Raw genomic sequence first — 20,817 nt, forward strand, 5'->3', positions numbered from 1 at the left:
CCAGGGATGTTTAATAAACATTTTTGTAGAACAGAATGGTCAGCGACAGTCAAGTTTGAGAGCCACCAGCCGTGCAAAGTGGAGTTCAATGAGAGGATGTCTGTTAACCAGTTCCCGGTAACCGGCATCAGGCTGGGGAACTTTAACATTCTGCAGGTGGGAATGGATTAAATGTGTCAATACCAATAAATGATTAGTGCGCTTATATTAAACACACACTGCATAAACTCGTCGTCTGCCAGCATACAAACAGTGGCTTTACAACAACCCCGATCACAAGTCTATGCATGCCAGCGTGCCCAGTGCCAGCAAATGCCATGTTTGCAACCTAATCTAGTGGAATGAAATGAAGCAGCATGGAGTTCAAGAGTAAGGCACACATGGACAATGTGTTCCGTATACTCCTCTTTTGTACAGGGGATTGGGTGAGTCAGACATAACGCCCTTCCATTGGTTCTGCTTCAATGGAGATGTGAGAACAAACAAAGATTTATTGGATTTTAAAGAGCTGGCTGCATGCGAAGAATGATCTAAGACAGTGGTTCTCCACTCCTGTCCTCAGGACTCACTAACAGGCCAGGTTTTATGCATTACCTTGGGGCGATGTAGACTAGAATACTGCAATCACTGAGCAGAAAATGATATCACCTGTGATGGATTTCAGTTATCTTGCAAACCTGGCCTGTTAGTGGGCCCTAAGGACAGAAGTTGAGAACCACTGCTCTAAGAGCTTAACAATTGATCAGATAAACTAGGCAAGGGCCCCCCACCCCCTGTAAAAGGCTGGTACACATGGGCTGAATATTGTCTGGTTCAACAGAAAGGTGGGTTAAAAACGGGTGGTAAAAAGAGGCGAAGCGTCATTTCCTAGCTGCCGGTCTGAAAACCGATCTGCCACAATCACTTTTCAGGGAGTGGGCTAAGGCTGCCACACCTCTGAATTAGCCCTTAATCATTATTTTTGGACTTGAGTCAGGCTTTAAAACTTCTTTAAAACCCAACGCCGGGCAGAAAGAATGTCTTTCAATGCAATGGGGCTGTGTCCGCACAGCAGGGTGAATAGAAATCAACGATTTTTATTTTTTTTAATAAAATCTGATTTTTTTCAAATTTGCTTTAATAAACAGTGTAACAATTAACAATGTAAATTTGCTGTCTATTCAAATAACTCAACACACAGCCATTAATGTCTAAACCACTGGCAACAAAAGTGAGTACACCCCTAAGTGAAAATGTCCAAATTGGGCCCAATAAGCATTTTCCCTCCCCGATGTCATGTAACTCATGAGTGTTACAAAGTCTCAGGTGTGAATGGGGAGCAGGTGTGTTAAAATTGGTGTTATCGCTCTCACTCTCTCATACTGGTCACTGGAAGTTCAACATGGCACCTCATGGCAAAGAACTCTAAGGATCTGAAAAAAATAATTTTATCTACGTAAAGATGGCCCTAGGCTAGAAGAAGATTGACAAGACCCTTAAACTGAGCTGCAGCACGGTGGCCAAGACCATACAGCGGTATAACAGGACAGGCCTCTCCATGGTCGACCAAAGAAGCTGAGTGCACATGCTCAGCGTCATATCCAGAGGTTGTGTTTGGGAAATAGATGTATGAGTGCTGCCAGCATTGCTGCAGAGGTTGAAGGGGGTGGGGGGGGGGGTCAGCCTGGCAGTGCTCAGACCATACGACGCACACTGCATCAAATTAGTCTGCATGGCTGTTGTCCCAGAAGGAAGCCTCTTCTAAAGATGATGAACAAGAAAGCCTGTCAGCAGTTTGCTGAAGACAAGCAGACTAAGGATATGGATTACTGGAACAATGTCCTGTGGTCTGATGAGACCAAGATGAACTAATTTGGTTCAGATGGTGTCAAGTGTGTGTGGCGGCAACCAGGTGAAGAGTACAAAGACAAGTGCGTCTTGCCTACAGTCAAGCATGGTGGTGGGAGTGTCATGGTCTGGGGCTGCACGAGTGCTGCCAACACTCGGGGGCTACAGTTCATTGAGGGAACCATGAATGCCAACATGTACTGTGACATACTGAAGCAGAGCATGATCCCCTCCCTTCTTAGATTGGGCCGCAGGGCAGTATTCCAACATGATAACGACCCCAAACACACCTCCAAGATGACCTCTGCCTTGCTAAAGAAGCTGAGGGTAAAGGTGATGGACTGGCCAAGCATGACTCCAGACCTAAACCCTATTGAACATCTGTGGGGCATCCTCAAACGGAAGATGGAGGAGTGCGAGGTCTCTAATAACCACCAGCTCCGTGATGTCATCATGGAGGAGTGGAAGAGGACTCCAGTGGCAACCTGTGAATCTCTGGTGAACTCCATGCCCAAGATGGTTAAGGCAGTGCTGGAAAATAATGGTGGCCAAACAAAATAGACACTTTGGGCCCAATTTGGACTTTTTCACTTAGGGGTGTACTCACTTTTGTTGCTGGCGGTTTAGACATTAATGGCTGTGTGTTGAGTTATTTTGAGGGGACAGCAAATTTACACTGTTATACAAGCTCACTACTTTACATTGTAGCAAAGTGTCATTTCTTCAGTGTTGTCACATGAAAAGATAAAATATTTACAAAAATGTGAGGGGTGTACTCACTTTTGTGAGATATTGTATATATCCATCAGGTCATGACAACATCAGGAACAGTCCACCGCACAAGACCGCTAGACAGCAGAGTAGCGGGATCTATGGGAACTGGTCTTGTGCAGGGAGCATTGGAGGATTAGGTTCGTATATCTTTGTTCTTCAATCCCCTAGACCAGGGGTCTCCAAACTGTGGCCCGAGGGCCAGCTGCGACCCTTTTCTAGCCTTTATCCGGCCCTTGGAGCACAATTCCTCCCACTAATATGAGGCACTATTCCTCCCACTGACACCAACAATGGGGCACTATATCTTACACCGATACCAATGAGGGGATACTATTCCTCCTACTAATAGGGGGAATACTCCTCCTCCTATTGACCACCAACCCGGAGGCCATATTTGTTCTCACTGATGCTGGGCCTGTGACATTTTCTGCCCCCTGCTGGCCACAATCCGGCCCTCCTAAAGTCTGAAGGACAATAAAGTGGCCCTTTGTTTGAAAAGTCTGGAGACTCCTGCCCTAGACAAAAACGAACAGCTGATCCGTGCAGCATGAGCACAGCTCCAGTGCATGGGAAGGCTTTTTTAATTTTTTGCCCGGAGTTCAGCTTTAACATACTTTAATACTTAAAGCCCAGCTGAAAAGAATAAAAAATACAACAGCCAAATGGATGCAAATCAGCTCACATGACGAGTCGCCTATGACATCATACTACACCAGACAGATGTTCAAAACCATTTTCCGGGAGGCTTCTCTCTGTGGACATGGCACTTCTCCATAATCCCAAAATACTGGATGCAAACAGGACGCTTCCCAGTATAAAAGTATGACAGATCCGGCAGCTCTTACACTCGGTCGGAAATTCCGACGGAAAAAGTCTGATCGGATTATGTTGTCGGATAATCCAATCATTTGTGGGCTCTGACTTTTTCCGTCTGATTTTCCGACGCACAAAGTTTGAGAGCAGGATCTAAAATTTTCCCACATCAAAAGCCGATCGCATAAATTCCGATCGTGTGTAGACAATTCCGACGGACAAAGTGCCACGCATACTCAGAATAAACTAAGAGACGGAAGCTATTGGCTACTGGCCCGTTTATACTCCTGAAGTACATGTTTGAAGTCACCTCGTTCTGAAGGATCGGATTTTCTGACAACTTTGTGTGACCGTGTGTATGCAAGACAAGTTTGGCCCAAAATCCGTTAGAAAAAATCAGACGGATTTGGTGGTCGGAATGTCCGACCGTGTGTACGGGGCATTAGTGCAAGCAGGAAGACAACATTGCAGCATTATGTGCGATATCACTACTGCGACCCCTTGTGGTGGGCTGAAGAAATAAAACATATCCACTTTAAAGGGAACCTGCCTGGAAACGAATACAAGAGCCAACATTGCAAACTCTAGGGTTATCATCTTTGCTGCGAGTTGCTGACTCACAATACTGGACCGGCATGCAGCCAAGCAAGGATGAGGATGAGGATGACAACTCAAGATATCTTCAAACACAAGAAAAAACAATGCAAAAGGTAAAACGCGCACAGTGTGCACCGCTTAAACTGCGCTCCTTACAGTCTAATAGGGATCGACCAATATCGTTTTTTCGGCGTGGCTATTTCGGCAGATATTCTGTACATTTAACATTTTTTATCACTGTTATTTCGATCACAAGGCAGTGACAGGTACTCTTTATGGAGGGATCGGTGGTCTACAAGACCCCAAACCCTCCCTCTGCACTTGAAAGTATTCAAATCTTCAAGACCGTTTTTTAATACTTTCTATTTTTTAAAACTTGCGCCTTAATGCCAGTAATCATGACATCGCTTCCAGGTTGCTAGATCCGAGACGAACAAAGCATTGACTTCGTTCGGGCCTTTGGCAGTCGGCCGGTGGCTCGGGAGAGCCCGGGCGAGCGGCGGAAGGTGGCATGAGAGGGGGTGGGATGTTCCCTCCAGCTGCTTGTAATAACAGCTGAGCGGCTGCTGAGCCGCATCGGTTGTTATTACAAGAAAGAAGTCCGTCCGCTCTAAAGAACTGTGTGGGGGTGTGATGCCTGAAGATGCAGGCATCACCCCGGTACAACCCCTTGAAAGCAATATCGGTAAGTTTTGAATATCATCAGCTGATAATCAGTCGATCTCTAGATTATAATTAGCCATACAGTCCATATATGGAACCGTCTCCATGGAAAAACTGGCGTCCTGCTACACGTTTCAGGGTCCATGCCCCCTTTGTCAGGGGAAAGGCCCCTGAAACGCGTAGTTACCTGCCCACATCTGGCATCACACTGTGCTTAGCCGAATAAATATATACAATGGTCACGACTGCAGCCCCGGTAAAACCACGTAAACCCGGGGACGTACGGGTACATTCTAAGGGCAGCAAGTGGTTAATTAAATTGGGGAAAAAGTCGGAAAAAGGGAAAACGAATGCAGCCGATACATCTACGGGAGTGGTTAGGTGCAACGATTGACATTTCTGTTTGGTTTTAGATCAGTATTGCCTCTTCCATTAACTGAATCTTTCACTCCTCCACCCCACACATGTTCTAATCAGATTGGAGAGAAGCCGACTCTGCAGTTGTGTTGGGTGTCTGTGACGTCACCCGCCCGACCCTCGTCTACTGGTTATTACATCGTTAGATGGCAGCAGAAATCATTCTAGTCTATGTTGTGTAATTTCTTTTTGCAAAATCTTGATGATCTAATCACAAGTACATAAATGTTTTTCACATACAGACAGGTCCTTTAAGGTAATAACTTGCCTGTGGCATCTTAGCTTCTGTTTGCCCAATGATAAGGGAGGAGATGTTCTAGAATTGCTACTCGGCGGATTATATAATACAGGCTAATATGTTATAGCTGGGAGGCTTCTAGTACTGTGAGTGGCAAGGATTGCATGGGAAATTTATATTATAATATGATGACTAATCTCACATCTGCCGGTTTTGTACCAAATTGTTTAAAGCCGAACTCCAGGCAGATATATATATATATATAAAAAAAAAAAAAAAAAAAAAAAGACACAAACTGTTGCGGCTGCATTATTACATCAATAAAGAGAGCCTGTTGCCAGACCATTCATTGAAACATCAGTCTTAAAATGAAGATTTACCTGTAAAAGCCAATCTTATGTATACACAAAGGCTGCTGCTTGGTGTCACCATCTTGGCTCTGGTGACTTAAGCGACACCCTATAATCCCCTTCACTCCTCCGCCAATATAAAATTAGGTGATGGGAGGGGAAAAGGAGCTGGGCCAGCACAGACAGTAATTGGACACTCCCAGAGGAGGAGAGGGCTGTGATGTGCAAGGAGGGTGCTGTGGTATTTGTATTGATCAGAAGCCCAAGCAAAAGAGAAAAGCTATACATCAACATGGCATGGCGGCTTAAACCACCAGAGTATCACGGACCCACCACCAAACCGGTCACGCTGAACGATGTTACAGGCAAGCATAACGTTCTCCGCGGCTTCTCCAGACCCTTTCACGACGGTCACATGTGCTCGAGGTGAACCTGCTATCATCTGTGAAAAGTACAGGGCGCCATTGGCAGACATGCCGATTCTGGTGTTCAATGGCAAATGCCAAATCGAGCTCTACGGTGCAGGAAAGTGGGCACAGGGCCCTCTAGAGGCAGTCAGGCCCTCAGGCCACCCTTATGAAGTCTGTTTCTGATTGTTTGGTCAGGGACATTCACACCAGTGGCCTGCTGCCATAACCCCGGTATCCTCTTCGGTCGGCGGTCCGCTTTCTGATAAGAGTGGTCTCTGCGGCGGATCCCCTGCAAGATCTTTTTTTTTTTTTTTATCGGTGGCAGGAGAGGGGGCACCCCATCCCTCCGCTAAGTACTGGTGCCATCAGCAGCTGCGGATCTTCACCCTTGCTGGGCATGGAGACATGAGGGGAAGATGGCCCCCACCCGTCTCCATAACAAAGCAGGGCGGAAGCAACGTCAAAACGTCACTTCCGCCCATAGCTCTTAAAGGGCCATTTATTTATTTTATATAAATGACAGTTTTTTGTTTTTTTTTTAATTGCATTTAAGTGTAAATATGAGATGTGAGGTCTTTTTGACCCCAGATCTTATATTTAAGAGGTCCTGTCTTGCTTTTTTTTCTATTACAAGGAATAAAAGTGACACATTTAAAAAAAAAAAAAAAACAGTGTAAAAATAAAAAAAGGTAAAATAAATAAGAATTGTTTTTTTTTTTTTTAAACGCGTCCCATCCCGCCAAGCTCGTGTGCAGAAGCGAACGCAAGCGTGAGTAGCGCCCGCATATGAAAGCGGTGTTCAAACCACACATGTGAGGTATTGCCGCGATCGGTAGAGCGAGTGTAATAACTCTAGCCCTCTAACCTCCTCTTTAACTTAAAATATTCAACCTGTAGAATTAAAAAAAAAAAAAAAAAAGTTTTTTAAGGGTAAAAGTTTGTCTCCATTCCACGAGCGGGCGCATTTTGAAGTGTGACATGTTGGGTATCAATTTACTCTGCGTAACATTAGCTTTCACAATATAAAAAAAAAATTGGGCTAACTTTACTGTTGTCATTTTTAATTAAAGTTTTTTTATTTTTTTAGCAAAAAAAGCGTGCTTGTAAGACCGCTGCGTGAATACGGTGTGACAGAAAGTATTGCAACGACCGCCATTTTATTCTCTAGGGTGTTAGAAGAAAAAAAAAAGTAATGTTTGGGGGTAATTTTCTAGCAAAAGAAAAAAAAACTGTTTAACTTGTAAACAACATATCTCAAAAAGAGGCTCAGTCCTTAAGTGGTTAAATGAACAAGCTGAAGTTAGAAGCCGATTGGCTACCATGCACAGCTGCACCCATTTTAGTAAATCTCTTCCATGGCTCCTTTTAGATCTCTAGCAAGCAGCAATCATACATCTACAGTATTTAGCAGAGCGGGGAATGGTTAGAATATCTATCAAGTTTTAAATGCTTGCTCCCGCTTCCTGTTCTGGTGACACACATACCCCTCTTTTCTTCCTGTGGTGTCACCGGGACAGGTGAGTGAAATCTCCCAAAAAAAAAAAAAATTTAAAAAAAGTATATAGACAGCAATAAAAACCTTGATTTTCAGGTCAGGGGGGGCAGTAAAAGCAGACGTTGCGCTCCCTGACCACCCACCTAAATTAGGACGTGCAGCTTCACAGAGCTGTACACATGCCGCCGGCGTGATGCCTTGCTTTACAGCCCTGCCAAGAATTGAAACCTGACACACTCGGAAGGCAGTACCAACTGACGACTGTGGCCCATTCAAGCGAATGGGGCCACACCTCAATCTCCCTGCGACTTCACACAATGCACCACATTGTAGCTTAGTGGTTCGGCTTCTTCAGGGTTTAAAATGGGTGGTAAAGAGGTGACATGTCAGCTGCCTATCAAACGCGTTCTGTACTTTGATCCACCGCAAATTACTTTTCAGAGAGAGGGCTAAAGGGTAAGGTTCCTATACCAGAACCTTATCCAAGCATGCAACCCAGCAGGTCAGTAAAAGGTGGGGGGGGGGGGGGGGTGTGCTTTGGCCCCATGTTTCATCAGAATCTGGAAGTGTCCTCGGGGGTCAGTGGCAGGAATTACACCCCCGTCGTCGGGGGTCATTGGCAGGAATTGCGCCCCCATCGTCGGGGGTCATTGGCAGGAATTGCGCCCCCGTCGTCGGGGGACAGTGGCAGGAATTGCGCCCCCGTCGTCGGGGGACAGTGGCAGGAATTGCGCCCCCGTCGTCGGGGGACAGTGGCAGGAATTGCGCCCCCGTCGTCGGGGGACAGTGGCAGGAATTGCGCCCCCGTCGTCGGGGGACAGTGGCAGGAATTGCGCCCCCGTCGTCGGGGGACAGTGGCAGGAATTGCGCCCCCGTCGTCGGGGGACAGTGGCAGGAATTGCGCCCCCGTCGTCGGGGGACAGTGGCAGGAATTGCGCCCCCGTCGTCGGGGGACAGTGGCAGGAATTGCGCCCCCGTCGTCGGGGGTCAGTGGCAGGAATTGCGCCCCCGTCGTCGGGGGTCAGTGGCCACATCTGGCCCTAGAGCCACAGTTTTGAGAGTTTTGAGATTTCTGGTCTAGGGGATTGGAGAAAGCAAACATACACCCGATCCTTCATTCCACCGGAAAACGGCACTCCACCCACAGTCCAGTGATGGACTGTTCCTAATGTCCTCACATCTAGAGTAGGGCTAAAGGCATGATGACATCAGGAACATTGCACATAACTGCTAGGCTGCAGTGGGGTAAAGCCACAGGGACTATTAGTCTTGTGCAAGTAGGATTGGGGGATCTTCAATCCCCCTACACAAAAACAAGCAGTTGATCTGTGCCCCACTGCTTGTAAAACGTTCTTTTTTTGCCCAGAGTTCAGCTTTAACATACTTTAATACTCAAATATTTAGGAGGTACCTAAAAAGAATAAAAAATACAACAGGCAGCTTGATGCAAATCAGTTCACATGACGAGTCGCCTATGACATCATACTACATCAGACAGATGTTCAAAGCCATTTTCCGGGAGGCTTCTCTCTGTGGACACGGCTCTTCTCCATAATCCCAAAAAACATTGGATGCAAACAGGATGCTCCAGTATAAAAGTATCACAGATCCGGCAGCTCTTAGTACAAGCAGAATGACAACATCGCAGCATTGTGTGCGATGTCACTACTGCGACCCCTTGTGGTAGGCTGAAGAAATAAAACATATCCACTTTAAAAAGGGACTCTGCCTGGAAACAAATACAAAGAGCCAACATTGGTGCAAACTCTAGGGCGAGTGATGGCGAACCTTGGCACCCCAGATGTTTTGGAACTACATTTCCTATGATGCTCAAGCACTCTGCAGTGTAGTTAAGCATCATGGGAAATGTAGTTCCAAAACATCTGGGGGTGCCAAGGTTCGCCATCACTGCTCTAGGGCCATCATTCTAGTTGTGAGTGGCTGACTCCCAATACTGAACCGGTATGCAGCCAAGCAAGGATGAGGATGACAACTCAGGATATCTTCTTGGCTCTTATTGAAGCTACTCTAATGGGTGAGGACAGTGCTGGATCCCTGAACAAATCAGCATTTGTAGGGGGGGGGGGGGGGGGGACAAAAAGGAACTGCTTTAAGCTGCCATGTTAGTTGAGCCCCAGACTAATAAGAAATATCACAGGCCCCCTCCTTGCAAGTCACAGCCCTCTCTTCCTCTGAGACTATTCAATTACTGTCTGTGCTGGTCCAGCTCCTTCACTCCTCCCTTTATCATCTATTTTAGCTGGCGGAGGAGTGAAGGGGATTATAGTGCGTCGCTTGAGTCTGCTCACATCACAGCCAAGATGGCGATACCCAGCAGCAGCCTCAGTGTATTTGGATGTGTACATAAAGGGAAACTTTTACGGGGAAACAACATGCATCAAATACATGAAGAAGCACACATCATCTCATGGGAAGAGTGATGCTAAAATAAAATGCCCTGGCTCTTTATTGGTGTAATTATGAAGCTGCATCAGTTTGTGCCTTTTATATCTGCCCGGAGTTCCGCTTTAAACCAGTCGGTATTAAAACATGCAGATGAGAGATTAAATAATTATATTATGAAATATAAAATTTCCCATGCAATCCTTACCTTGCTGCTCACAGTGCTAGAAGCCTCCCAGCTATAACATATCAGCCTGTACTATATAATCCGCCGAGCAGCAATTCTAGAACTTCTCCTCCCCGATCATTGGGCAATCAGAAGCTAAGATGCCACAGGCAAGTTATTACCTTAAAGGACCCGTCTGTACCATAAAAAGGTAAAAAAACATTTAGGGCCTCGTGCACACGGGGCGTTGTAAAGCTACTACCAACGTCGGAAAAAAAAAAAAAAAAATCGGACTTACAGCACGGCTTGTGTGCCAAGGATCTTAAAGGGGAGGGGGTACTTTGGGTGGCCTGCATCCCCCCACACCCCAAAGCACCTTGTCCCTATGTTGATGGGGACAAGGGCCTCTTCCCCGACAACCCTGGCCGGTGTTTGTCCGGGTATGCGGATGGGAGGCTTATCGGAATCTGCAAACCCCCTTTAACATGGGGGCCCCCAGATCCCAGCCCTCCACTCTATGTGAATGAGTATGGGGTACGTCGTACCCCCTACCCATTCAGCCAAAAAGAAAAAAAGTGTCAAGAATGAAAACACTACAAAGGTTTTTAAAGTAATTTATTAAGGCAGCTCTTCTCCATCCCTCAATGTCTTTATCCTCCGATTCTTCTCCATCCCGATGTCTTCTTCCCCTCTGCGGTTCTCATCTCTGCGCCGTCTTCTGCCTCTGCAATGCCGTCTCTTTTCGCAGTCTTCTCCCTCGGTTCTTCCTCCGATGTCGTCTCAAAGTGCTCTCTTGGTGTATTGCTAGGGCCGCCGTGTGCTATTACTTATATAAGCATGGAGCGTGGCCACCTGGTGATGTCATCCGGAGGTCTCAGCCCCTTGTGACATCACCGCCTGGTGCATGATGGGGCGGAGACATCACAAGCGGATGGGGTTGGCCATGCCCCATGCCTATATAAGTAATAGCACACAGTGGCCCTAGCATTACACCACTCTCTCCCCCCTTCCTGACCTGCTGGGTTGCATGCTCATATAAGGGTCTTGTTTGGATCTTGGGTGGGGGTGCCTTAAAATCCATACCAGATCGAGGGGTCTAGCTAGCATTGTCTCGAGGGGGGGGGGGGGGGTGGGCCAAGCTCGTTTTTTTTTTTTTTCCATTTTGGCAAGGGGTTTCCCTCAGCACACAAGCCGCGCCGCAAATCGAATCATGTTGGACCTTCATGATCCGACTTCTGGTGCAACTTCTATTCAAATCAATGGGCTCCCATAGGGAACCATTGATTTTGAATAGAGGCATGAGAAGGCATTACTACAACCCATGGTTGCAGGAAAGAAAATTGCTTCCGTGTATGGCCTAAGAGCGCACGCAAGTCCAGCGCGCATGTGTAAATGGTGATCGCACCACAAGTGAGGCATCTCCGCAAATGTCAGAGCGAGAGCAATAATTCTAGCACCGGACCTCCTATGTAACTCTAAACTGGTAACCTGTAAAGGCTTTTAAAGCATCGCTTATGGAGATTTTTAAGTACCATAGTTTGTCGCCATTCCACGGGCGTACGCAATTTTAAAACGTAATGGGTATTTACATGGTGTATCATATCATTTTTTACCAACAAAAATTAGGTGTTACATTGTGTTCTTGTGGTTTATTTTGCAACAAAAAAAAAAAAAAAAATCGCAGTGGTGATTAAATACCACAAAAAAAAAAAAGAAAAAACGATTTGTCTGAAAAAAAAATGATATAAAAAACTTAATTTGGGTACAACGTTGCATGACCATGCAATTGCCAGTTAAAGTAGCGCAGTGCTGAATAGCAAAAAAAATGCCCGGATCATGAAGGGGGGGTAAAACCTTCTGGAGGCAAAGTGGTTAAGTGTATTTTTTCCAAAACAAATTGCATTTGGAAAACCTCTGCGCACATATCGTGCGACATAAAAAATTGCAACATCCAAAATATTTTTCTCCAGGTCCTTTGTTTTCAGAAAATATATGTTTGTGGGTTCCAAGTATTTATCCAGCAAATAAGAAAAAGAAAAAAAAATAAAGAAAAAAGGCAGATTTTTGACATATGAGAGAAGTGTCAGAATTGGCTTGGGCAGCTAGTGGTCAACTTCTCTTCTCTCTTGTGCTCTCTTCTATTGATTTGTTACATTGTTTCCATTTCCGACTACAGAACACCTCCCTCTAGGTCATGGATCTTCAAACTACATCCCTCCAGGCTGCTTCAGAACTACACGTCCCATGAGGCATTGTAAAACCTCTGACATTCACAGACATGACTGAGCATGATGGGAATTGTAGTTCCTGAACAACTGGAGGGCCGTAGTTTGGAGACCCCCTGCTCTAGGTTATGGAAAAAGGGGAGAGGGGCAGGTGTTTGTAGTCCTTTCAACAACTCTGCCTCCTCCATAGATACAGTAGGGTTAGTGAGCTTTGTCACACTAGTGTGTTACTGGTAGAACCGCCAGGTGAAAATAAAGTAAAAAAAAAAAAAAAAAAAAAAAGGACTAAAATTTTTTTTTTTTAAATACTAAAAAAATAAAATAAAATAAAATAATAAAAAAAAAGAAGTGAACTCATCTAATAAGGACTGAGCTGAAATGTATTAGATGTGTTGTTGGGCTTGGATATGTTTCAAAACAGTGTAACAAAGAACAAACAACAGACCACAGTAGCTCACCTTGATATCGGTCTTCTCAGTCGGTTTAGTCAGCTGCTCCTCCAGCACATGTAGAGACTCGGAAGCCAGGACTATTAATCGCTGTAGGATCTGAAAGGGATCAGATGTCCATTATACACCATTCTGCTATCCAACTATTCCCACACTGCATAAGAAAGAATACACACATGGCTATAGAGTTCTTACGGTACCATGTGACAACTACAACCCAATATTCAGGTCATAACTAAGGCTATTCACAGCCTAGTAGTACAACATCCTGGATCTTACGAGGCTTTGTTACCTTATTGGGCACTTCAGCCAAAATCTATTATTCCTGGATACCAGTGATAGAAAATATAACTGAATAATACACTATATTACCAAAAGTATTGGGACGCCTGCCTTCACATGAACTTTAGGCTGGATTCACACCTATGTATTTTTTTTTTTGTGCTTTTTGAATTTTGCAGATTTGCACTAAAAATGCATTAGGTGCGAATCCAGCCTTAATGGAGTCTTAGTCCGTAGGGTTCAATATTGAGTTTTGCAGCTATAACAGCTTCAACTCTCCTGGAAAGGCCGTCCACAAGGTTTAGGAGTGTGTCTATGGGGATGTTTGACCATTCTTCCAGAAGAGCATTTGTGAGGTCAGGCACTGATGTTGGATGGGAAAGCCTGGCTCGCTGTCTTCACTCTAATGCATCCCAAATGTTAAGGTTCCTCCACCTCAAACTCGCTCATCCATGTCTTTATGGACCTGCTTTGTGCACTGGTGTGCAGTCAAGTTGGAACAGGAAGGGGCCATCCCCAAACTGTTCCCACAATGTTGGGAGCATGAAATTGTCCAAAATGTCTTGGTATGTTGACGTCTTAAGAGTTCCCGTCACTGGAACTAAGGGGGCGAGCCCAACCCCTGCGGAAACAACCCCAAGCAGAAACATCTGGGTCCAGCGCAATACCCATATATTTTCTTACCAGTTGGAGGATAGCTATCACCCCATAACAGGATTTTAAAGGTTGGCTCCAGTCACAGGGGTCTGTGTACCGTGCAGGGGGACCCGTGCATGGCCCCCCCCCGCTCAGTGCATGGGGCCCGTGTACTGCGCAGGGGGGGGTACCGTGCATGGCCCCCCCCCCGCTCAGTACATGGGGCCCTTGTACTGCGCAGGGGGGGGGGACCGTGCATGGGCCCCCCACCTGCTCAGTACATGGGGCCCGTGTACTGCGCAGGGGGGGGGGGGCCTTGTACTGCGCAGGGGGGGGGGCCGTGTACTGCGCAGGGGGGGGGGGGGCCGTGTACTGCGCGGGGGGGGGCCGTGTACTGCGCGGGGGGGGGCCGTGTACTGCGCGGGGGGGGGCCGTGTACTGCGCGGGGGGGGGCCGTGTACTGCGCGGGGGGGGGGCCGTGTACTGCGCGGGGGGGGGGCCGTGTACTGCGCGGGGGGAGGGCCGTGTACTGCGCGGGGGGAGGGGGGACCGTGCATGGGCCCCCACCTGCTCAGTACATGGGGCCCGTGTACTGCGCAGGGGGGGGGGCCCGTGTACTGCGCAGGGGGGGGGCCCGTGTACTGCGCAGGGGGGGGGGGGGGCCGTGTACTGCGCAGGGGGGGGGGGGGGCCGTGTACTGCGCAGGGGGGGGGGGGGCCGTGTACTGCGCAGGGGGGGGGGGGCCGTGTACTGCGCAGGGGGGGGGGGGCCGTGTACTGCGCAGGGGGGGGGGGCCGTGTACTGCGCAGGGGGGGGGGGGCGTGTACTGCGCGGGGGGGGGGGGGCCGTGTACTGCGCGGGGGGGGGGGGGCCGTGTACTGCGCGGGGGGGGGGGCCGTGTACTGCGCGGGGGGGGGCCCCGTGTACTGCGCGGGGGGGGGCCCCGTGTACTGCGCGGGGGGGGGCCCCGTGTACTGCGCGGGGGGGGGGGGGCCCCGTGTACTGCGCGGGGGGGGGGGCGTGTACTGCCCAGGGGGCCCCCCCCCCCCCCGTGTACTGCGCAGGGGGGGGGCCGTGTACTGCGCAGGGGGGGGGCCGTGTACTGCGCAGGGGGGGGCGTGTACTGCGCGGGGGGGGGGCCGTGTACTGCGCGGGGGGGGGGGCGTGTACTGCGCGGGGGGGGGGGCGTGTACTGCGCGGGGGGGGGCCCCGTGTACTGCGCGGGGGGGGGCCCCGTGTACTGCGCGGGGGGGGGGCCCCGTGTACTGCGCGGGGGGGGGCCCCGTGTACTGCGCGGGGGGGGGCCCCGTGTACTGCGCGGGCCCCGTGTACTGCGCGGGGGTGGGGCCCCGTGTACTGCGCGGGGGGGGGCCCCGTGTACTGCGCGGGGGGGGGGGCCCCGTGTACTGCGCAGGGGGGGGCGTGTACTGCCCAGGGGGCCCCCCCCCCCCGTGTACTGCGCAGGGGGGGGCCCCCCGTGTAAAGTTTTTTTTTGGAAACTTCCCTCTTAAAGTTAAGGTGCACGTTATACGCTGATAAATACGGTAATTGCATGAGCCTTTGTGTCACATCAAAGGAACATTGTGGGCATAATGCTTCCTCCCATTAATCCTCCACATAGGGGCCAATATCTCGCCCCCATCTCATGCCTGCTTTCAGAGGAAAGGACGTCAAAAAAATCATTAAGCAGCATTGCATAGCAATGCAAAATAAACCCCTTTGTGGAGACTAATTCAGCCATCATGTGAAACACTGGCATTGGGGATTGTTGCCCATCCACGGCTGAGCCTGGGGGTTACTATGGCATGCTCGAGCTGAACGTAATAGAACAGAATGGATTTTGGCAAGGAGAATTTTACACACAGAGCTCCTCGAAGGGACACAAAACACCCTCTTTAAAAATCTGGTGTAAGTGAGTTATTCCCAACTTGTGCCATCTCAGCCCCTGTTGTAGTTTTGCCAACTAACCTATGTAAGTTAACCCTCCCCCGACTGCACATATATAGCGGCCTTTTTTCCGTAGTTCCGCATATATGCTATCTCTCCTTGAGCTGAGAGCTCGCCGTACAGCGCGCTCCCAGCACAGAGGCCAGGCCCTCGTGAGCCCCAGGTCTCGTACTAGAGCGGAACTTCAGTCATTTTTTTCATCTTCCCATCTATTAAATCTTCAGCCCTTGTTGTTATTTTAACTTTGGATAGTAAAACATTTTTTTTTTCTGCCAGTAAATCCCTTATACAGCCCACTTCCTGTTTCTTGTCTGGTCACTAGACTAGGCTTATGACATCATACACATCTCTCTCTCCCTCTCACTCTGGTGAGAGTTTGCCAGGAAGGGAGGGAGATGATTCATAAGAGGGCCAATGAGAGCTGCAGAGCTGGAGGTATGCCTCTATGTAAATCCAGGAAGTGATCAGGCAGCAGCTTCAGCTGCCCACAGTTAAAATGATTGCATATATTGTACATCGTTAACCCAGTGCAACTTTTATTTCTGCAACAGACAAAACTGTGCAATGCCTATTATCATTTCTTAAAGCGGAACTCCAATAATTTTTTCATCTTTCCATCTATTAAATCTTCTACCTATTTTGGATAGTAAAATATTTTTTTTTCTACCAGTAAATCCCTTATACAGCCCACTTCCTGTTTCCTGTCTGGTCATTGGCCTGGGCTTATGACATCATACACATCTCTCTCTCTCACTCTCCTGAGAGGTTGCCAGGAAGGGAGGGGGGATGATTCATAAGAGGGCCAATGAGAGTTGCAGAGCTGGAGGTGCGTCTGTGAAAATCCAGAAGTGAACAGGCAGCAGCTTCAGCTGCCCACAGTTAAAATGGATGCAGCCAGACTCAGTGGCGGGAGATTTCTGCAGCGTATTTGGCAAGGACAGAATCACAGTATATATAAAATAATATGCAAAGTGGTTGGAGGGAAGCTTCAGAATGGCAAAGATGTTTTTATTACAAATGATGTGAGCAGACTGCAGTTCCTCTCAACTATCAGGACCTGAGACACCTGATCGCTGTGATAGCCTCTGATTGGCTATCACAGTGATCAATCACTATGAACCCGCCGCCCCCCAGTGTTTACTCTCTCTTCTGAATGAAGAGGAAGATGTTTCATCTCCCTCTCCTTGCAGGAAATGAAGCTGTAAATAAATATAAGTGTAAAAAAAAAAAAGAAGAAGAAACATAAAGATAAAACCGGAGATCCACCCAAAAATTGAATTTCTGCTTTAAGTGAAGGTGACCCCGACATGCCAAATTTGGCATGTCATTTTTTTGGGGGGGGGAGCGGATAACCTCTTTTTAGAGGGTCCCAGCTCCCACTTCCTCCCGGCGCACCGCAAGAGAGACCACCTCACCCCCCTCCCTCTCGCCAATCATCTGGGACACGTCACAGGTCCCAAATGATTGCCCGGTCAGTCACCGCACGCCGCGTGGCTCATGCTTGGCCAGTGGGTACCCCGGGCGCCCACAGTGACAATGCCGGTTCCCCCGCATCACTGGACCCTGGGACAGGCAAGTGTCCGATTATTAAAAGTCAGCAGCTGCAGTATTTGTAGTACTGACTTTAATTATTTAAGTGGAACTCCGCTTTAAGCTTTGCCAGGGTTAGTGTTAGGGTCACGGTTGGGGTCAAACCGTTGGGGTCGAAGGGTCAGCTTATTTTGGGTAGAAAAAAAAATAAAAATTGTGTCAATGTCAGTGTGTTTTAGACAGGATAAAAAAAAAAAAAAAAAAATGCAAAATGTGCACCATTGTTTCTGGGCCCTCCTACAAGTACAAACAACATATGTGGTATCGCAGCAACCATCAGGAGCAAGAGAATTTATTTTGGGTTGATTAATGGTGGTAAATTATGGTAATAGCAAGAAATATACAACGAAATGAAAAAAATTTTTTTTTACTATTTTGGGACAGTTTTTCTTTGATAATAAAAATTGAAAAATCAGGAGATATCCATTACCATTTACTACCAAAAAAGCCTAATTTGTCCCGAGAAAAACAAACAAAAAAAAACAACAAGGTACAATCCATCTGAATACACAAAAGGAGCTTTTTTTTTATGTGAAAAAAATAAAAAAAAAAACTGCAGAGGTGATCAAATACCACCAAAAGAAAGCTCTATTTGTGGGGGGGGGGGGGAAACACATCAATTTTGTTTGGGTACAGCAGTGCAGGACCGCGCAATTGTCAATTAAAGAGGCGCAGTGCCGTATCACGAAAAATGGCCTGGTCATTAAGGGGGAAATTCTTCCGGTCTGTAAGTGGTTAATGGCAGCACATCTGCATGGGATACATGTAAAGTCACTTCAGTGTCTTTACAAACACTTTAAAATGCAAAAATGATATCGGATTGGAGCAAACCTTTAAAATAAATTTTTGCGCGAATGCCACCTCTCCAGTCAGCTAGAAGCAATCGTAAATGTAGTCACACCATGCAGTGACCGGCCCAAGCTTGACAGTCTCTACAGGAAGGGCTGGTCTGCCCAGAAGCCCTTTTCCCTTTGTTGCTCATCCTGGCAACAGGAGCATTAATTAATGTAAATGTCTACACAGTCAGAAGTGTTTAACACCTTTGAGTGAAGGGTGAAGACGTGCCAAGACAGAATGCTGCCCTAAGGGGCTCAGTGTTTTTGTAGTGTCGGTTGCTTGTTGAGACCATCCTGGCAGAGATCATGGTGCCAAGCACCAACATGCCCAGGTGTTATCTCAGGGGAGCCGCATTCGTGCCCATTAGTCACAGGGCTTTTAAACTCCTCTCCTCTTAAACTGGTTGTAAAGGCTAAAGTTTTTTGTCTTAATGCATTCTCTGGAGCGCTGGCGAGGGACCCTGGGAGGCAGGAAGAGCCAGGAGCGCTGGCGAGGGACCCCGGGAGGCAGGAAGAGCCAGGAGCGCTGGCGAGAGACCCCGGGGAGGCAGGAAGAGCCAGGAGCGCTGGTGAGGGACCCCGGGAGGCAGGAAGAGCCAGGTGCGCTGGCAAGGGACCCCGGGAGGCAGGAAGAGCCAGGAGCGCTGGCAAGGGACCCCAGGAGGCAGGAAGAGCCAGCAGCGCTGGCAAGGGGCCCCCGGGAGGCAGGAAGAGCCAGGAGCCCTGGCAAGGGAGCCCATGAGGCAGGAGGAGTGAGGAGTGCTGGCAAGGGACCCCGGAAAGAAGGAGGAGCCAGGAGCGCTGGAAAGGGACCCCAGGAAGCAGGAGGAGCCAGGAGCGCTGGTTAGAGACTCCAGAATAGGTGCATTTGGGCTTCTCTGTGCAAAACCACTGCACAGAGCAGGTAAGTAAAACATGTTTGTTAAGTAAAAAAAACATTTACAATCCCTTTAAAGCAGACTTGTGGTCCCAGTACAAAAATGAAATCATAGGCACCCTTTAAAATCATGTTAAATACTCACCTTTCTGACAAAAGTGATGAAGAGATGAACGTCAGGAAGATATGAAAAAAAACAAATGAATGCAGCTCTGTATTCATTATTACATCAATTAATGTATTTGTTATAATACATCCAGTCTAAATACCTGCATTTGACTTGACATCAGCTTATTGTAGCCTCTGTACAACAAAGCTTAGACAGAGCGAGAGACACAAGGAGCCAATCGGTGGCTACAGTGCACAGAGCATGCCCATAGGAAGATAAAGCAGAGCGACAGTGAAAAGGGAAGCAGCACAGTGATAAGCTTATCTCTCCATCACTCTGCTCTCTTCTCCTATTAGCATGCTTCTTGTCAACACAAACTAACTGGCTCTCCTTGCACTGCTTCTGCATATACTCCATTTCTGCTGTAAAGAGACTGCAAGAGGCGGATACGGGGTCACATTCAGGTGCTTACACTGCTTGCATTTCAAAAATACAATTAATGATGTATTAACAAATACAGGGAGGCATCTTTTACCACTTGCCTACCGGGCACTTACACCCCCTTCCTGCCCAGGCCATTTTTCAGCTTTCAGCGCTGTCGCACTTTGAATGACAATTCAGCGCTGTCGCACTTTGAATGACAATTGCGCGGTCGTGCTACACTGTACCCAAATGAAACGTTTATACATTTTCTTCACACAAATAGAGCTTTCTTTTCATGGTATTTAATCACTGCTGTTTTTTTTTATTTTATACAAAAAAATTAAAAATAAAAATAAATAAATAAAAAAGAGAAGAAGGAAGAGCGGCCAGTCTGGGACGCTGTCATATGATGTCATCCATGAACGAGAGCCGCACCACCCCGCCGTCATTTGACGGTGGGCAGGTGGCAACTAGTTAATGTTTGTTAAGCTTAAATATATTTTTTTAACTTAAAAAAAAAAAAAAAAAAAAAAAATACCGATCTAAAATCGATATTTGTGCAAATTCCATGCAACCTTAAAAAATGGCAACTACCATTCTGTTATTCTACAGGTCGTCGGCTTTCACAAGATATTGCTTTGGGGTTTTAAGTAAAGTTTGATGCAAATAATGTGCATTTTGGAATATGTGTATATAAAAAAAAAAACTATGCAAAAAGGTTCCTTCCTGTACCCTTCTGAAAGCAGCTGAGAATTGCATCAACTTTCCAGCGTAAATTTTGTAATCACCATAGAATCCTTTTCTCTGAGTTCATTAAAAGGACACCTGATATCTTCAGAATGACTAAAACCAGTCTTTCCCATCAACATCCTGGCGCTCTGGGTGAGCCATTTCCTTCCATTCCATCAGACGTCTGCCCTTGAGGATTGCCCGACCAGAGTCGAGTTGGACAATGCTACGGCTGTGGCCTACATCAACCACCAAGATGGTACCAAGAACTCAGCTACGGCTCTGGAGGCGTCTCGCATTCTCGACTGGACAGAACTCCACAATCCAGCTTTACCGGCAGACCACATTCTGGGATTGGACAACTGGCAAGCGGACTAGGTCTGTCATCAGAGTCTGGACCAAGGGAAATAGTCTCTAAGCCAGCAAATGTAAAGCGGGATGGAAAACTGGCCCTTGAGACAGAAGATCTTGGCGGAATGGAAGGCGTCACAGAGCATAGGCAACCAAATGAACAAGATCCACAAACCGGACCTGGTGCGGCCAGTTCAGAGCCAAAAAGTA

General features: G+C 47.6%; 1 protein-coding gene across 1 annotated transcript in view; it reads right to left on the reverse strand.

Moving 5' to 3' along the window:
• Nucleotides 1-20,817, reverse strand: part of NOL6 (nucleolar protein 6) — a gene marked incomplete in the record, with an annotated part of 78,847 nt that overhangs the window by 8,716 nt on the left and 49,314 nt on the right. The window contains 1 exon segment of the mRNA XM_077463118.1: nucleotides 12,837-12,926. Coding sequence (XP_077319244.1) covers nucleotides 12,837-12,926 — 90 coding nt within the window.

Source organism: Lithobates pipiens, unplaced genomic scaffold (genome assembly GCF_037356315.1).
Source record: "Lithobates pipiens isolate NorthernLeopardFrog02 unplaced genomic scaffold, aLitPip1_a1.2 Scaffold_3, whole genome shotgun sequence".
Lineage (NCBI taxonomy): Eukaryota > Metazoa > Chordata > Amphibia > Anura > Ranidae > Lithobates > Lithobates pipiens.